General features: G+C 37.7%; 1 protein-coding gene across 3 annotated transcripts in view; it reads left to right on the top strand.

Annotated features, from left to right (window-relative positions):
• Positions 1–212: 212 nt before the first annotated feature.
• Positions 213–15,698, top strand: part of RWDD1 (RWD domain containing 1) — a 23,191-nt gene continuing 7,705 nt past the window's right edge. Inside the window, exons 1-7 of one of the 3 annotated variants that reach the window (XM_007119782.4) lie at positions 457–588; positions 1,805–1,932; positions 8,333–8,398; positions 10,226–10,356; positions 12,249–12,392; positions 13,090–13,222; positions 13,733–13,795. In XM_007119782.4, coding sequence (XP_007119844.1) covers positions 12,267–12,392; positions 13,090–13,222; positions 13,733–13,795 — 322 coding nt within the window. In that variant the 5' untranslated portion in view covers positions 457–588; positions 1,805–1,932; positions 8,333–8,398; positions 10,226–10,356; positions 12,249–12,266. Of the gene's footprint in view, positions 589–1,804; positions 1,933–8,332; positions 8,399–10,168; positions 10,192–10,225; positions 10,357–12,248; positions 12,393–13,089; positions 13,223–13,732; positions 13,796–15,698 lie in introns of those variants that run through there. The other 2 variants (XM_007119781.4, XM_028494521.2) reach the window with 2 other exon arrangements.

The following is a 15,698-nucleotide window of genomic DNA, read 5'->3' as shown; positions in this document are numbered from 1 at the left end:
GACGTGCCTTTGCCCATTCTGCCGCTGCCACAACGTCCTAACCCGGAAACCGGAAGCGACCAAGTTTGCAGACGCCCCCAGCGTCCCGCCTCCAGCTACACAGTCACGCCCCCTCACGCCAGGCCGCCCTTAAGTCCAGACAAATCGGGCAAGGATGAGGCGCTGAGGGGCTTCTCAGGCTCAGGCCCTGCAAAGCCCAGGAACCAACCCTTAGGTGTCCGTGGCAAATGCCAGACCGGATGTCTTTCCCATCCCTGCAAATCCCGAGCGGGCGTGGGACAGGCGGCCCACATGCCAGGCCCAACGAGTCGAACGCGGAACTAGGGAGCAGGCGGTGGCAGGCGCTGGGCTGTGGCTCAGCAGGCCTAGCCTGGCTTTGGGCCTCCGGCCTCTCAGCCGGGGCCTCTGCGCCTGCGCCCGCCCGGCAGCTGCCTGGTCTCCCAGCGCGCCGCGGTCCCGGCTGCCGCGCGCCGCCTGGGTGTCTGGGCGATCCATGGGCTGCAGCGAGGGCCGCGATGACAGATTACGGCGAGGAGCAGCGCAACGAGCTGGAGGCTCTGGAGTCCATCTACCCTGACTCCTTCACAGGTGACTTCCGCGGCCGCGGGCCCGCAGCTACTCGGGGTGGAGTGGGACCGGCCGCCACCGCCACGGCCCTCGGCATCCCGGGCCAGGATGGAGACGGGAACGGAGAGGCCGTGTGGCCACCGCGCCCTCTTCTCTACTTCTCCTCAAGGGTTCAGGCATCTACGAGTAACTCCACGGCTGTTTTCTCTTCTTCGCTTGTTCCCTGAAATCTGAAAGTCCGGGCAAGGCTGGCGAGGTCCCTGGAGTCTCGGGCCTGGAATTCAGTCGGGGGCAAAACCAGAGGGTTTCATTGTCACTGAACGGCAGCCCGAGGTTTAGCGAAATACACGAATATAGATGCTCCAAGTGGGAGTAGTCTTTCCAGAGCCGCAGAAGTGTCAGTTTTCATATTTTCATCTCTATTCAGGTAGAAGTTGTTTTTCAGACGATGGCGTTTTAAAGTTTGTGGGATTCAGAATTCTCAAAGTTACCCAGAATCCGTTTTGAGAGTAGCGTTGTCCCTGAAATTTGTCGTTTTTCTTCTTTTCTCTTCTTTCTTTCGTTTTTTGTTTTTTTTTTTTAACATTCTGATATTCTGCAGAATGCCCCATGAATGAGGTGGCCCAAATTTCAGGTCCACTGTAAGATCACAGGTAATTAGACCAATAGTAGGATATTAGACGTCATCAGGCCTGGCTTCCTCTTGCTAGAAGCAAGGTAGTGGAGGCTCAGGAGAGGTAAGTGCTTGCTCTGGGTTGGCCAGAAAGTTAGTGGCAGGACTGGTAATAAGAGTAAGGTCTGGGGCTTGGGATCCACCTCCAGCTGGGATGAGGGGGAGCAAAAGATTACTTGGTAAGTTGGGCTAATGTAAAATATTAATGAGAAGTTCATTTGGTATATTTTAAAGGAAGAGACTTCTTCAGTATTAAGCCTTCAGATGATTCTGAAAGTGCTGCAAGATAACCATATCAATATGGCTTCTCTCACTTTACACTCAGTTTTTGAGAGATGGTCTAATAAAGCCAATATGAGCGAGTATAGCCTAGGTTTGTGGGATTTACCTTCCCTGTCCCTTCCTTTGAGTGTTGTCCATCACTGATTGTCAGAATTCAGAGAGTGTAAGGTAATGTTATTTTAACTCATAAACTCCCTTTTCATTGTTTAGCTTAGTTTTCTTAGCTCTACCCTTTGATCACTGCTTGCAATGGTAGCAAATTTTGTTCTGCTTTGCCAACAGGCAGATGTCTCTCAGCTATCCCTGTATAGCTCCAGTCCTGTTCATGTTCTCTCTCAACAGCAGTACAACTGTGCTGTGAGGATGTTAAGGGGATGAGTGAAGAGGGGTTTGAGAGTGTCATTAACTGGGTGAGTGTGTATGGAGTCTGGCTCCCTTATCTATCCTTGCTTATATATCAATGTCTAAATAAAATAGAATATAGGGTCAGTTGTTGGATATATTCTTAATCATGACGTTTGGTCATTTCTAGTACATTGGAAATGTGACAGGCATGAACACAGTGTAGGCAGAGTTAAGAAAGCATAAGATGTGCTGTTGTTTTCATTTCTTTGGGCATAAGGTATCACTCATTAAGTGCTGTGCACATAAACATTTATGACAGTGATACATTTTTAACCCTAGAATAATTGGATGGTTCTTTCAAATTGTACTAAGCTCTGATATAGTTCAGTATGTGAAATTCTTGTCATGCAAAAGTGCTTGAGGATTCTGAGCCAGGGTAATGAAAGACAATATGTGAATCTTTGACGCATCAAGTATTCTGCGGTGTCAGCTGAGCCCACCTGTCTCTAATTCCTATCAGCATTCCTACAATTGCATTAAATAATTTAAAATGAGATGTCTTGATTTATAGTTCTTTAGGAACTTTGATCAAGTTCTGTATGATACCTCGAGGAAGAGGCAGAGGACTTTGGAATCATATATTTCCATGTTTGGTCTTTTGAAATTTTGAGGATTTGCAAGGTTTACTGTTTTACAGCTTTCTTTTGTGTTGATGATTTCGTACTTTAATATTTTCATACCAGGTTTCAGAAAGAGAACTTGTTTGTGTCAGTTTGCCAAGGAACACTAATTGGTGGTTTTCAAATGTCACTTTGAATCACATTGAATATTAGATTTGGTAAATACTTTTTTTTAAGTATGTGGTAGAGTGCTGACAGAGAAGCCTTTGTTAAGTACATCATGACCCCCTTGTGGATGCTGAAGAGGCACAGTTCAGCCAGCCATAGTCCTAGGCACATAGACCTAACCTGACTTTAGAATTGTTGCTTGTCTATTTGCAGAGAACTTTTGGCCTTATGTTGCATTTGTTGTGAAATATAACAGATCATAATACAGTTTCTTCTTTGTGCCTATCTGTAGCTTGACTGCACATTGATCCAATCCTCCTAACAACTAGTCTCCCAAAATATAAATGGACTTTCCTGATACCACATTCTCCTTCAGTGCTTCACTTGACAAGGTCCTGCTAAGGTAGTTGAATTTGGTTATTTCCATTTCTGTATCAAAGTCCTGGCTATCGGGTGTTTTGTTGGAACAAATTGGTTAGCTTTAGGCTAAACAAAAGTCAGGTTCCCTTAATTCTGTTTGATCTTACAGAGAGGGCTTCGTAATCCTGTATTTGCTTATATTAGTACCTCTAAGTAACACCCATGAGCTTAACAGTTAAAATTGCATCTTAGAGATGGGGCAGAAGTCATCTTGTGAAAGCAGTTTTTCTAGGACAGTCACTTTCTAAGACCCAAAGAGACTTATTTTAACATGAGCTGATCTGGTTCTTTGTGAAAACCTTAGTGTCATTTGTGTGTCCTGTTAGTGTACCTTTCAGCTACTACCGCCGTTTTCTCTGCTCTTTACAAAATCCTAAATTCTGTCTAGTTTACCATCATCTGCCCCTATATCACCTGACACTTCTGCTCCTCCACTGGTTCCTTTCGCAATGCCCAACAACCTTATTCTTTTTCTCAAAAGTATTTTGATCCACTCACAGTGGTGGAAGTCTGGTCTCTATTGAAAGCTAATCTTTCCTCAACTCGCCCCAACTCACAGTGTGTAATGCATTGGGATAGGATTATTGCTTCACGAGAACTCAGGAATAATTCATCTTTGCAAGTTCAATTCAGTAAGTTTCCCTATTTGAGTAACCTCCAAGCTTTGTAATATTATCCCTTTTCCATTTTTTTAAAATTAGATTAAGCTATGATAGAAAACCCCAAATAACTGGTTTTCAAAAGGTAAAAGTTTATTGCTCTTGCACATAAATGATAGATGTGTAGCTCTGGTGCAAGAATTCTTCAGGGACCCAGGCTTCTTCTTAGTTCTTTATCATCCCTGAGATGCAGTCTCATGCTCATGGTGAAGATGGCAGCATTCCTTTTCCAGGCAGTAGGATAGATAAAGGAATGAAGGAAAAAAAAAGAAGAAGAAGAAGTAAAAGACAGCAGTTTCTTAAGGAAATTTCCTCAAAACTATCAAAGGGCTTATTTCTTTCTATCCCATTAGCTGGAACTCAGTCATTTGGTGAGACCTAACTGGAGGGGACGCTGGGAAAGATAGTCTTCATTCTGGGTGGGCAATACGCTCAGTTAAAAATGGTATAACTGGAAGAAGGGGAGAGTGGATATTAGCAGTGTTCTCCAATTTTTTTTGTTTGTTTGTTCCTGGTTCACAATTTTCTCTCTGTAATGGCAGTTTGGTGGAATGCGTATCAGCTCTTTGTCCTTGGACAAATCATATAACCTCTCCAAGCCTCAGTTTACATATCTATTTAATAAGGAATAATGTAAGTGTAAAAACTTTATAACTGTTAAACAAATATAAGATACTCTTTACTAGAAATTTACCATCTTAGTTGTGGATTCTTCTAATAACATGGCTTCATAACTCCTGTCTTTATCAACGAACAGTTTTGATTTCTATTTCCTCCAACTGCATGAGGCCATAGCCACAGCTTGGATGGGCCATCTTTAAAATTTTGGCCTCTGAGATTCCTCTTTCTGTCTATAAGCTTTGTAGCCCTACGGTTTTTCATTCCCATGCTTTTAGTGAACATGCCTCTCATCATGAATTCTCATGGTTTGATAGTTTATCAGCTTCTTTCTTGCTCATCTTGCCTCCCGGTTTTGCCTAGCTCCCAAGGTTAAGCAGTTCAGTGATGTTCTTGCTAGCGTTCCCATGTCCTCATTTACAACATGGGTTTCTCATTTACCAAATATTTAGTATACGTATTGTTAGAAGCTCAGTCTCTTGGGAAAAGACATCAGATAAATAATTTACAACGCAATGTGATGATTCTTTCATGGAGGTTCATATAGAATGCAGCCACAGCAAAGGGAGGGGGGTCGGTCTGAGTTGTTTTGGAGAGCTGAGGGGTGATGAGTTATGTGAATGAGACTGGGGGATGGGGCATATGTGCAGAAGCATGACTGAGAGCCGAATGTGTTCAAAGGACAAGTAGCTGGGTATGGCTAGAAAGTAAAGTGAGAGTCACAGAAAATGAGACCTGACAGGTATGCAGGGACCAGGTCACAAAGGGCCTTGTTAGGGATTTAGATATGATCTTACAGGCCAATGGTTCATTCCCCATTACCCCCACCAACAGCTACTCAGACACATACAGCACGTAGACACTGCCATGTCAGAGCTGGATCTCTCGGTTCTTAGGTGGCTTCACAAATAAAATAGACTTCTCTTGAGTTTGTTTTTACCTGTCATGGCTGCTTCTTTTCTTTTAACCTTTGTCACTTTTTCCTCCTCTTACTTTTGTTCCGCAAATTTAGGATCCCTTACATAGCTGACATTGGCCCTTAGTTTTCTCTCTGTATTCTCTCTGGCGATTTCATTTAGTTGAATGGCTTTAGCTATCACCTCTGTGGATGATCCCAAATTAAATTCAAGCCCAACTCTCTTTAGCTCCATTTGCCCATTTCTGATTGCATACTTGATACCTCCAACTGAAATTTCCTGTGTTCTTCAAATACATCTGGTTTTTCTTTTCTATTTCTGGTTTTATTAGTGGCACTGCCTGCAAATTCAAGTTGTCACCCATCACCATCTTAGATTTCTCCCTGTTCTCTGCTATTCCCATTGCTACCAGCCTAGTTCAGAACCTCATTAACTTTGCTGAAATGATTTCAGTAACTATCAAGTTTCATCCTGCATCTAGTCTTGTTTTTCCCCCTCCATTTTATGCACTGTTGCTAGATTTATCTTCTATGTTTAGAAATAGAATTCTGACCTTATTACTTCTGCTAAAGAAAGCTATCACTGTCCACACTAAACTTTCAGCTGTATATTTTCAACTTGTTTTATTCACCGCATATACATTCACTAGTGGAATAATTTCTAATTCTTTGCATATTCCTTAAGCTTTTGCACCATTATACCCTTTGCCGTGTTACTCCATCCTGCATTCCTTTTCTCCATCTCTATTTACCAGTATGCCTTAATTCACAACCTATCTCAAATGACTTCCCTGGAATTTCTCAGCTGGAAACATTTTTTTTCTTTTTAAATGAAACTCTATACAGTTTATATTCAGTCCTGCCAGTTACTGGCTATATAGCTCTTTTATCTCAGTTTCCACATCTATAAAATTGGGATGATACTATATTTAACTGATTCGAAGACATAATTTTACGTGTAAACATTTCTGAAATATGAATTTGTCTTATAATTGATTACATATCATAGTTTAATTGGCAGTTTATTTTTTCTTTCTTAGTGGTACATAAAGTAGGGTGCATCACATAATTGATGGCATCTTAAACTTGGTGAAATATGGTAACAGTATAAAAGCACGATTTTGGTGTGAGAAGTAAAGGATCTTTGTGTAAATGCGTAGAACAGCAGAGGTGCAAAGTAATGCTCAATAAATGTTAGCTGTTGTTACTGGTTATAGATAACCCCTAAATTACAGCCTCATGGAGCCCTAGAAAATGATAACAAGTTGGAATGTCATTGAGTTGAAACCTTATTTCTATAGTTGCAATGTTTATATTTCATGACATGTAAATGCTAAGGTTGGTCATGAAAAGAAATAGGAATGAAGTACATCAAATATATTTTACACACGTTTGTTAGAAAAAAGGTAGGGCCAATCATATTATAAAAGCTTTATTATAATTACCTTTTAGGGACTTTTTCAGCATAGGCTGGACTGCCTGAGGCCTATTAAAATATGAGTCCAGTGAGTCTCTTATCTTCCTGACAAACAGCTTTGTACTAATCATAGATGTTCATCATTGCTCAAGTACTTTTAAACTTCAATTAAAATGAGGGAATATGTCTTGAATTTTTTTTTAACATTTTGGCCGTGCCGCAGGGCATGTGGGATCTTAGTTCCCCCACCAGGGATCGAACCCGCGGCCCCTGCGGTAGAAGCGCCGGAGTCTTTTTTTTTTTTTTTTTTTTTTTTTTTTTTGTGGTATGCGGGCCTCCCTCTGTTGTGGCCTCTCCCGTTGCGGCGCACAGGCTCCGGACGCGCAGGCCCAGCGGCCATGGCTCACGGGCCCAGCCGCTCCGCGGCATGTGGGATCCTCCCAGACCGGGGCGCGAACCAGGTTCCCCTGCATCGGCAGGCGGACGCGCAACCACTGCGCCACCAGGGAAGCCCCGCGCCGGAGTCTTAACCACTGGACTGCCAGGGAAGTCCCCTGAAACTTTTATTGATAATTCATTTTATTGATAATTCATTTATTTTTGAAGACTTCAGAAGTTCTCGAATAGGAAAAGCTGAGTAGTTTTTGTGGTGACTTCTTCAGAGATCCCCTTACTCTTTCGTGTCCGAAAGAGGCTGCTGAGCTGCACCGAGGTCAGGGCTTCCCAGGCCTGAAGTGAAGCACAGACTTTTCTTGTGGGCTCAGCAGCAATCAAGGGTGACTTGAATTTTCCTTGTTTAGTCATCTAATGGTTCTGAATATTAGTTTAGCTCTTTCATTGAGCCAAACTTTACTGAGTTTCTAGATACTGCCAGGCACTGATCTAGGAGTTCTCAGAGTTTTTACAGTATTCTTATGGGGGAATAGATCATAAACAGGTAAATAGTATCAGATAGACATCAGGCTGCAAAATAGCATATAAAGCTTCCTTATTTATGTAAATGTTGATTGACATGTCTTGCTTAACAAATTATAAGTAATTCGATACTTGGATTCATGGATAATTTTGTAAGTCCATGAAAGATGGTAGATTTTCAATAATTTGTGAAAGAATAAAGCTTGGTTCTAGAGATAATATAGAGGAACAAGAGAGCTAGAAGACACAGACTCTAACAAATTAATATTTACGGTTTGTCATGGAGATTCTGAATTATATTTCAGAATATATAAGTATAAAAATTAGTGATAATACTGAGTATTTATGAGTGGGTAGGTTCTGATGAGAAACATCAATTTTTTTAATTTTTTGCTGTTACATTTGGAAATTTTTTAGAATGTAATTTTCCATGTATAGGTAGAAATTTTGAATTAAAAAGTAAATTACTTATTTTAATTGATTTGATAAAACTCAAAGAGGGTATCTATTATAGGTATTTTTTTCCCCAGATTAAAGAAAACCCTAGATTTAAATAGAAATTGATGGACATTTTATCGTTTGAATTGTTCTATTCAGTCTGTATTTATGGAAATGGAAATACAGGCTAGGGATCAGTTTCCAGGACTGGATATTGATATTTTGCTAATAAGGAAAAGCATGTGCCTTAGGAAGCATCTTAATAACTTAACCTCTGTGTATAATTTCTTGCAGTATTATCAGAAAATCCACCCAGCTTCACCATTACTGTGACATCTGAGGCTGGAGAAAATGATGAAAGTAAGTCTAATCAAAAATACTTTAGGTTTTTCTAAGCCTTTCTCTCGGGAATTTTATTCATTCTGCAGCCATTGTGTTGGGCATTGCATGTGTGGAGGTGCTAAGGTGCTGTTAAGAATTTAGTATGAATGTTACATATTTCTAGTCAGTATTTACTATGGAATAATGACTTCTAGAGAAACAGAGAGGAAGTCAAGGAGATGTATTCTGACAGCAAGCTTAGTTCTTAAAAGTGAAGCAGAAACATTAACAGTACAGCAGATAGAAAAAGCGTAGGACATATTTGTCAAGAACACTTGGCATGCACACGTAATTTAGTGGTTGTGTGGTATTCCTTGGCATAGCCTGGACTTTTTCCTCTTTGGATATTTAGATTGTTTACCGGACATTTGCTGTTATAAATTGGGCTGGATAAATACCTATCTGCATTTTTCCCCTCTCTCTTTAGAATGGATATTGTACTGTTATTTAAGTATGTGTATACATAAAACCAAATAAAAACCAATATTATACAACTGTAGAACTAAGACAAATATACAAATTGAAATAAAGGAGCTATAAAACTAATAAATTAAAATTAATTTAAATTTGGTACATGTTGGGGGAAGAGTGTCTTAAGTTCTTTTCTGCTTTTAGTCCAGTTCAGTTAATATTGTAATTTGATAAGAATGTTATATAAGTTGGCGTTAACCCCAAGGATTTTTTTTTTTTCCTTTCAACTAAAGTTCTGTCATGGGTATTCAGTAATACCATTTTAGTGGTATCATTTGATAACTCTAAATCTGTCTTCTAGAATTGAAAATGAGGTTAGTATTGATATTACTGAAATCTGAATTAAAAAGCTGTTGGATACAGTTATTTACATATATTTATATAGATAGATATTTATATACAATTATATAAACTTCTTTGTTAACATCATAAACAAAATTTAAAACAAAATATCAAGCCAGCACATTTTGAGGTTTTTTTTTTTTCCATTCACATGGAGAGAAATCTAGATTTCAGTTAATATCATCAAAATCAGGAGGTTTTAATAATTAAAATGTGAATTACAGGAAAGGCAAAATCTAGACAAAGGGTCATTTTGACGGGTAAGTTTTAACAGAAAATGTTTAGCCCTACTGCTTAGTTGGCGAAATTGAGAATTCATCATGCTAGGTAGCAGAGAGATACTTTGCACTAATGCACCTGTAAGAATCTCACACCTATACCAGTGTCAGATTTGTGAATTGGCACAGGCCAAAAGACTAGGGGAGCATGTATGGATGAGTCAGGTTAAAAGTTTCTCAGACAACCTCTCAAACTGTCCAGTTCACAGCTGTGTACTCTAGCAACCCCTTAGCAATGCCCTGCTGGCATTGTGCAGATAGCAATATGGACTCCAGGGCTAAAGTCAGATCTTCTGCACTGGAGCTGGCTCTGGTAGAGGCCTGAAAATGAGCCTAAGGTAGTACTTTTTCTGTATGTCATATTCAGTGCCTTTTGTTCATCTTAAGGAGAGTTTTAAAAAGAATGTGTTCTTCATCCTCTTTCTCTGATGTGCAATATGATAAAATACTCATAAGTAGTAGATGTGTTTCATGTGTTAGAAGTGATCTTTGGTATTCCTATGATTTGTTTTCACTTATATTTGTGGTACATGTTGTTTATGTTAGTAATTATCTGTCTGGTCTTATGGTAACCTTGTTTTTCTTTGTAGGAAAATCTGTTGTGCTACTTTTCATTGACACATTGTAAATTAGTTACTGATTCAACAAAGATGTTGACCTCTCTGTACTTTACATTTTAAGGTATTCATATCAATCTCTTATCTTGTGTCTTTAGCTGTCCAGACTACCCTCAAGTTTACATACAGTGAAAAATACCCAGATGAAGCTCCCCTTTATGAAATATTCTCTCAGTTAAATCTAGATGATAATGATATCTCAGACATTTTAAAATTATTAGCATTACAGGTAAGGAAATAACAAGTTTTGTAATGGCATTATTTTATTGGCCTTAAACATTATACAGTAATGTTAAGAGTCAGAAAATGCTATTAAATATGTATAACCAGTGTTTTGAACAAGCAAAGTTCATGATTTGTGTGTGTGTATATATATTCACAAAGCGTCTTTATTTTTGTTTCCCACTGTACCTTTAAAATTTGAGTAAGAGAAGTTCTCCCTATACCCTTGTTTGAAACTCAGTTAACCCTGTGACTTGTAGGTGATAATAAGTCTGATTAGGTACTCTAAGTTATAAAACACAGTTAAAATTTGGTTCTCAGAATGCCTAGTCCCATGTGCACTTAAAAATTCCAACTTAAAAAAAATTAAAACTCCTAACCCCTCTGACCTGTTGCAGGCTAATTGCCTATAATTTGGTAAGAGGAGTGGTGATTGATTTTTTTTCTTTCCTAGCTCTCCTGCTCCCTAAGCTTACAAACAGCAACAATGGTTTATGACCCTTCCAAGAGGAGGTGTTGTGTGGAAGAAAAAAATGGGTATCAGAAAGTTCTTACCTGGCTAGTTCTGTGATGGGATGGGCTACTCACAGTCTGGGCATGGGGGATATTTAAAGCTCTCTCTTGCTTGGGTAGAGAGTTTTCATGGGATCTTCAGAGTGGGGAGTAGGGAGGGCAAGTAAAATCTTACTCCACCATCTTAAAAGCAGAAGTCCTGATTTTGTTTGTTTTCTGAGAAGAACTGACAGAAAACATGTCTCCATCATAAATGTGACTTGTATATTTCAAGGACTATAGGTGCTCTAAATGCTGACATTTAAAAAATATCAGGAGTTATTAGAGAATGAAGAGGGAAAGGATATATCAAACATTAATTTATGCTGATCCTGGCCCCTGTTCACCCCGTTACCCAGTGTGAAGTTATATTAATTCTATATATTTGGTTTAACATGCTTCTTGTAAAAACATTGCAGAGAGCCTGGAACAATATACTGTATTCAGTCAGTCATATATTAATGTAAGTTATTTGATCTGAGTGATTTTGTTAATATGCATTTTATATTTCATTTATACTCAAACTCCTTTCTTTCAAAAAGAAAGTTTTGATTTCTTTCTGATACTTACCTGAGATCAGAGATAGAGCGCATATTTGTATTGTTTCCCCTAAAAGTAGTTATGTTAATTTTTAGTTATCAAAATAATAAATTTATGTTATAGAAAACTCAGAAAATACAGAAAATAATGAAGAAGAAAATAAAGATTACCCTTAATCTCACCAGTCAGGTATAAATGCCTAATAACATTTTGGTATGAATTCAGAAAACTTTTTCCTACAGTAGCTAGCACTATCAGTTCTCTGGTATGTTATCATTATTTTAGTTCTTTTAGGGTGTTTTAAGAGCTCTGACAATGGACTGAATTTTGAGGGCACAGTGATTTTCTAATATAATACAACAATAAAGAATGTAGGTACTTTTATGATTTATCTTTATGTATCTTTTTTTCTTTCTATTCATAGTGGTTTAAAACTAAAATGATGAAAACATGCTGGAGAACTGATGTTGCTAGCTACTGTAGAAAAAGGTTTTCTGAATTCTACCTACATTTATGATTATTACATAGAATTTATTGAAATTTCTTTTTTTCTCTGTTTTAGGTTGAATACGGCAAATTACAAGACTTTTAAAATTTAAGATGTTATTTTTATATATATGCTTAATTCTTAAGTGATCCAAGAGTCCAAACTTATGGTGTAACTGAATTAGTAATCATGTTATAAATGTATGGAGTGTAGTGATTATGCTGAAACACCTTTTTCCCCCCACTGGTTAGTTAGTTGTTTTTATTTTTCTGAGAATTATGTTTCTCACTACAACTTTTTTTTCTTTTTTGGTTACATAGGCAGAAGAAAACCTTGGTATGGTGATGATCTTTACTTTAGTGACAGCCGTGCAAGAAAAATTAAATGAAATAGTAGATCAAATAAAAACTAGACGAGAAGAAGAAAAAAAACAAAAAGAAAAAGAAGCAGAAGAAGCTGAAAAGGTATATTTAAAAGTCATGTTTTTTTTCATTCTTTAAATCTGTTTTTTGGGGGTTTTTTTTGTTTTTGCTTTTGGAAATTTCAGTAATTTGGGGGGAATCACAAAAAGAAGCACAAGTAAATTTTAATAAAGCTTTACTAAGTAAAATTTTGGAAGGTCCCTCATTTAGTTGGTGCGCATGGCACAATAATGATTAATAATCAGTTAGTTAAAGGTTAATAAAGCTCATGCAGGTAAAATCAAGAAATATAAACTATTTCACTTACGGTATAGAGTTTAGAATTATAAAGCCTCCACCAGAGTGATTTAAATATTTACTAAATGTAAAGAAAACCTTAGATTCTAAAATGAAGTAAAAAAGATAAGCAATGATGTTAGTGTTATGAATTGATGTGTATTTAAACATATTAATATTGACAGCAACTTTCTTCTTAACAGTGAATAGCAGTGGGGACACATTACATATTATCTTTGCTTTTTTGTAATAAAAATTAAAAAAGAACTTTTCCAGAGTAAATTGCCAAAAGCAATGAGAGTAGCCAATGCAGGCAGAAATCAGACTAAATATTTTAAACTTGAAACCATTTTTCTCTGTTTTTCCTGTAAGTGGCTGTATTCATTTGTCTAGAAGATCATTAGGCTTTATTTTCTAACTGTTGTATCATTTATCTGGTGATGTGTCTTTTTTCTTTTCTAAGCAATTATTCCATGGCACTCCTGTTACAATTGAGAATTTCTTAAGTTGGAAGGCCAAGTTTGATGCAGAACTCTTGGAAATTAAAAAGAAACGAATGAAAGAAGAAGAACAAGCAGGAAAAAATAAATTAAGTGGTATGACCCCTCATATCCTGTTCCCTTTAAGCCCTCCTATATTATTTCTTATATAGCAAGAGGATCATTTGGACAGATTCCTATAAGAAAATAATATACTTAGGTATCTAGGACAAAAAGAGAAAGCGTTCTCTCCATATGGTGATGTTTCTTCACACATAATTATAATTAATTTTGATGGCTTATCTTTCATCTAAATATTGGAGTGGACAGATCTTGAGATATAACTACCATGACTTTTAGGATCACAAGCCTTAGGACTGGTAGACTCAAACCCGTTTGTTTTTCTAGGACTCTTGAGGCAGACTAGGCTTTCACTTGTTCCATTTTAATGCAAATACATTTCATATGCCTCTTAGCTACTCACTGAGTTCATAAATTGATTGAAATTCACAGGAAAAAAAGGTTTTAAGACTTGTTTTTTTATAACTTGTTTATATTATTCTACTGTTTAAAGGGAAGATGGAGGAAAAGTATGCCATTCAAGTTAAATATGTTTATTTCTTTTAGGGAGACAGCTATTTGAAACAGATCATAATCTCGACACATCTGATATTCAGTTCTTGGAAGATGGTAAGATAATGTTAGAATTCCACATGTAAATAATGTGCTGTTTTTAATATTAAACCATGAAAATCATAGAGTTAACTTAATGTAAATTTTTCCTCCCAAGACTATAAAGAAACACATTTTGAAGAATAAATTCTAATGCTTCATCAATTTATACATTAAACTGCAGCAAAGTATTTTTTTATAACATCTTTATTGGAGTATAATTGCTTTACGATGGTGTGTAAGTTTCTGCTTTATAACAAAGTGAATTAGCTATACATATACATATGTCCCCATATTTCCTCCCTCTTAGGTCTCCCTCCCACCCTCCCTATCCCATCCCTCTAGGTCGTCACAAAGCCCTGAGCTGATCCCCCAGTGCTATGCAGCTGCTTCCCATTAGCTATCTATTTTACATTTGGTAGTATATATAACTCCATGACACTCTCTCACTTCATCCCAGCTTACCCTTCCCCACTCCCGTCTCCTCAAGTCCATTCTCTACGTCTGTGTCTTTATTCCTGTCCTGCCCCTAGATTCATCAGAACCATTTTTTTTTTTAGATTCCATATATATGTGTTAGCATACTGTGTTTGTTTCTCTCTTTCTGACTTCACTCTGTATGACAGACTCTATGTCCATCCACCTCACTACAAATAACTCAATTTCGTTTCTTTTTATGGCTGGGTTATATTCCATTGTATATATGTGCTGCATCTTCTTTATCCATTCATCTGTCGATAGACACTTAGGTTGCTTCCATATCCTGGGTATTGTAAATACAGCTGCAATGAACATTGTGGTACATGACTCTTTTTGAATTATGGTTTTCTCAGGGTATATGCCCAGTAGTGGGATTGCTGGGTCATATGGCAGTTCTATTTGTAGTTTTTTAAGGAGCCTCCTTACTGTTCTCCATAGTGGCTGTATCAATTTACATTCCCACCAACAGTGCAAGAGGGTTCCCTTTTTTCCACACCCTCTCCAGGATTTATTGTTTCTAGATTTTTTGATGATGACCATTCTGACTGGTGTGAGATGATACCTCACTGTAGTTTTGATTGTGCATTTCTCTAATGATTAGTGGTGTTGAGCATTCTTTCATGTGTTTGTTGGCAATCTGTATATCTTCTTTGGAGAAATATCTATTTAGGTCTTCTGTCCAGTTTCGGATTGGGTTGTTTGTTTTTTTGATATTGAGCTGCATGAGCTGCTCATTCCTCTAAGAGTTTTATAATGTCTGGCCTTACATTTAGGTCTTTAATCCATTTTGAGTTTATTTTTGTGTGTGGTGTTAGGGAGTGTTCTAATTTCATTGTTTTACATGTAGCTGTCCAGTTTTCCCAGCACCACTTATTGAAGAGGCTGTCTTTTCTCCATTGTACATTCTTCAAGCCTTTGTCAAAGGTAAAGTGATCATATGTGCGTGGGTTTATCTCTGGGCTTTCTGTCCTGTTCCATTGATCTATACCTCTGTTTTTGTGCCAGTACCATACTGTCTAGATGGTACTAGATGTCTAGATTTGTAGCTTTGTAGTATAGTCTGAAGTCTGGGAGCCTGATTTCCTCCAGCTCCGTTTTTCTTTCTCAAAATTGCTTTGGTTATTCGGGGTCTTTTGTGTTTCCGTACAAATTGTGAAATTTTTTGTTCTAGTTCTGTGAAAAATGCCATTGGTAGTTTGATAGGGATTGCATTGAATCTGTAGATTGCTTTGGGTAGTATAGTTATTTTCACAGTGTTGATTCTTCCAATCCAAGAACATGGTATATCTCTCCATCTGTTTGTATCATCTTTAATTTCTTTCATCAGTGTCTTATAGTTTTATGCATACAGTTCTTTTGTCTCCCTAGGTAGGTTTATTCCTAGGTATTTTATTCTCTTTGTTGCAGTGGTAAATGGGAGTGTTTCCTTAATTTCTCTTTC

The sequence above is a fragment of the Physeter macrocephalus genome, chromosome 10, assembly GCF_002837175.3.
Source record: "Physeter macrocephalus isolate SW-GA chromosome 10, ASM283717v5, whole genome shotgun sequence".
NCBI classification, from domain to species: Eukaryota; Metazoa; Chordata; class Mammalia; order Artiodactyla; family Physeteridae; genus Physeter; species Physeter macrocephalus.
This window is presented reverse-complemented; position numbering and strand designations above follow the sequence as displayed.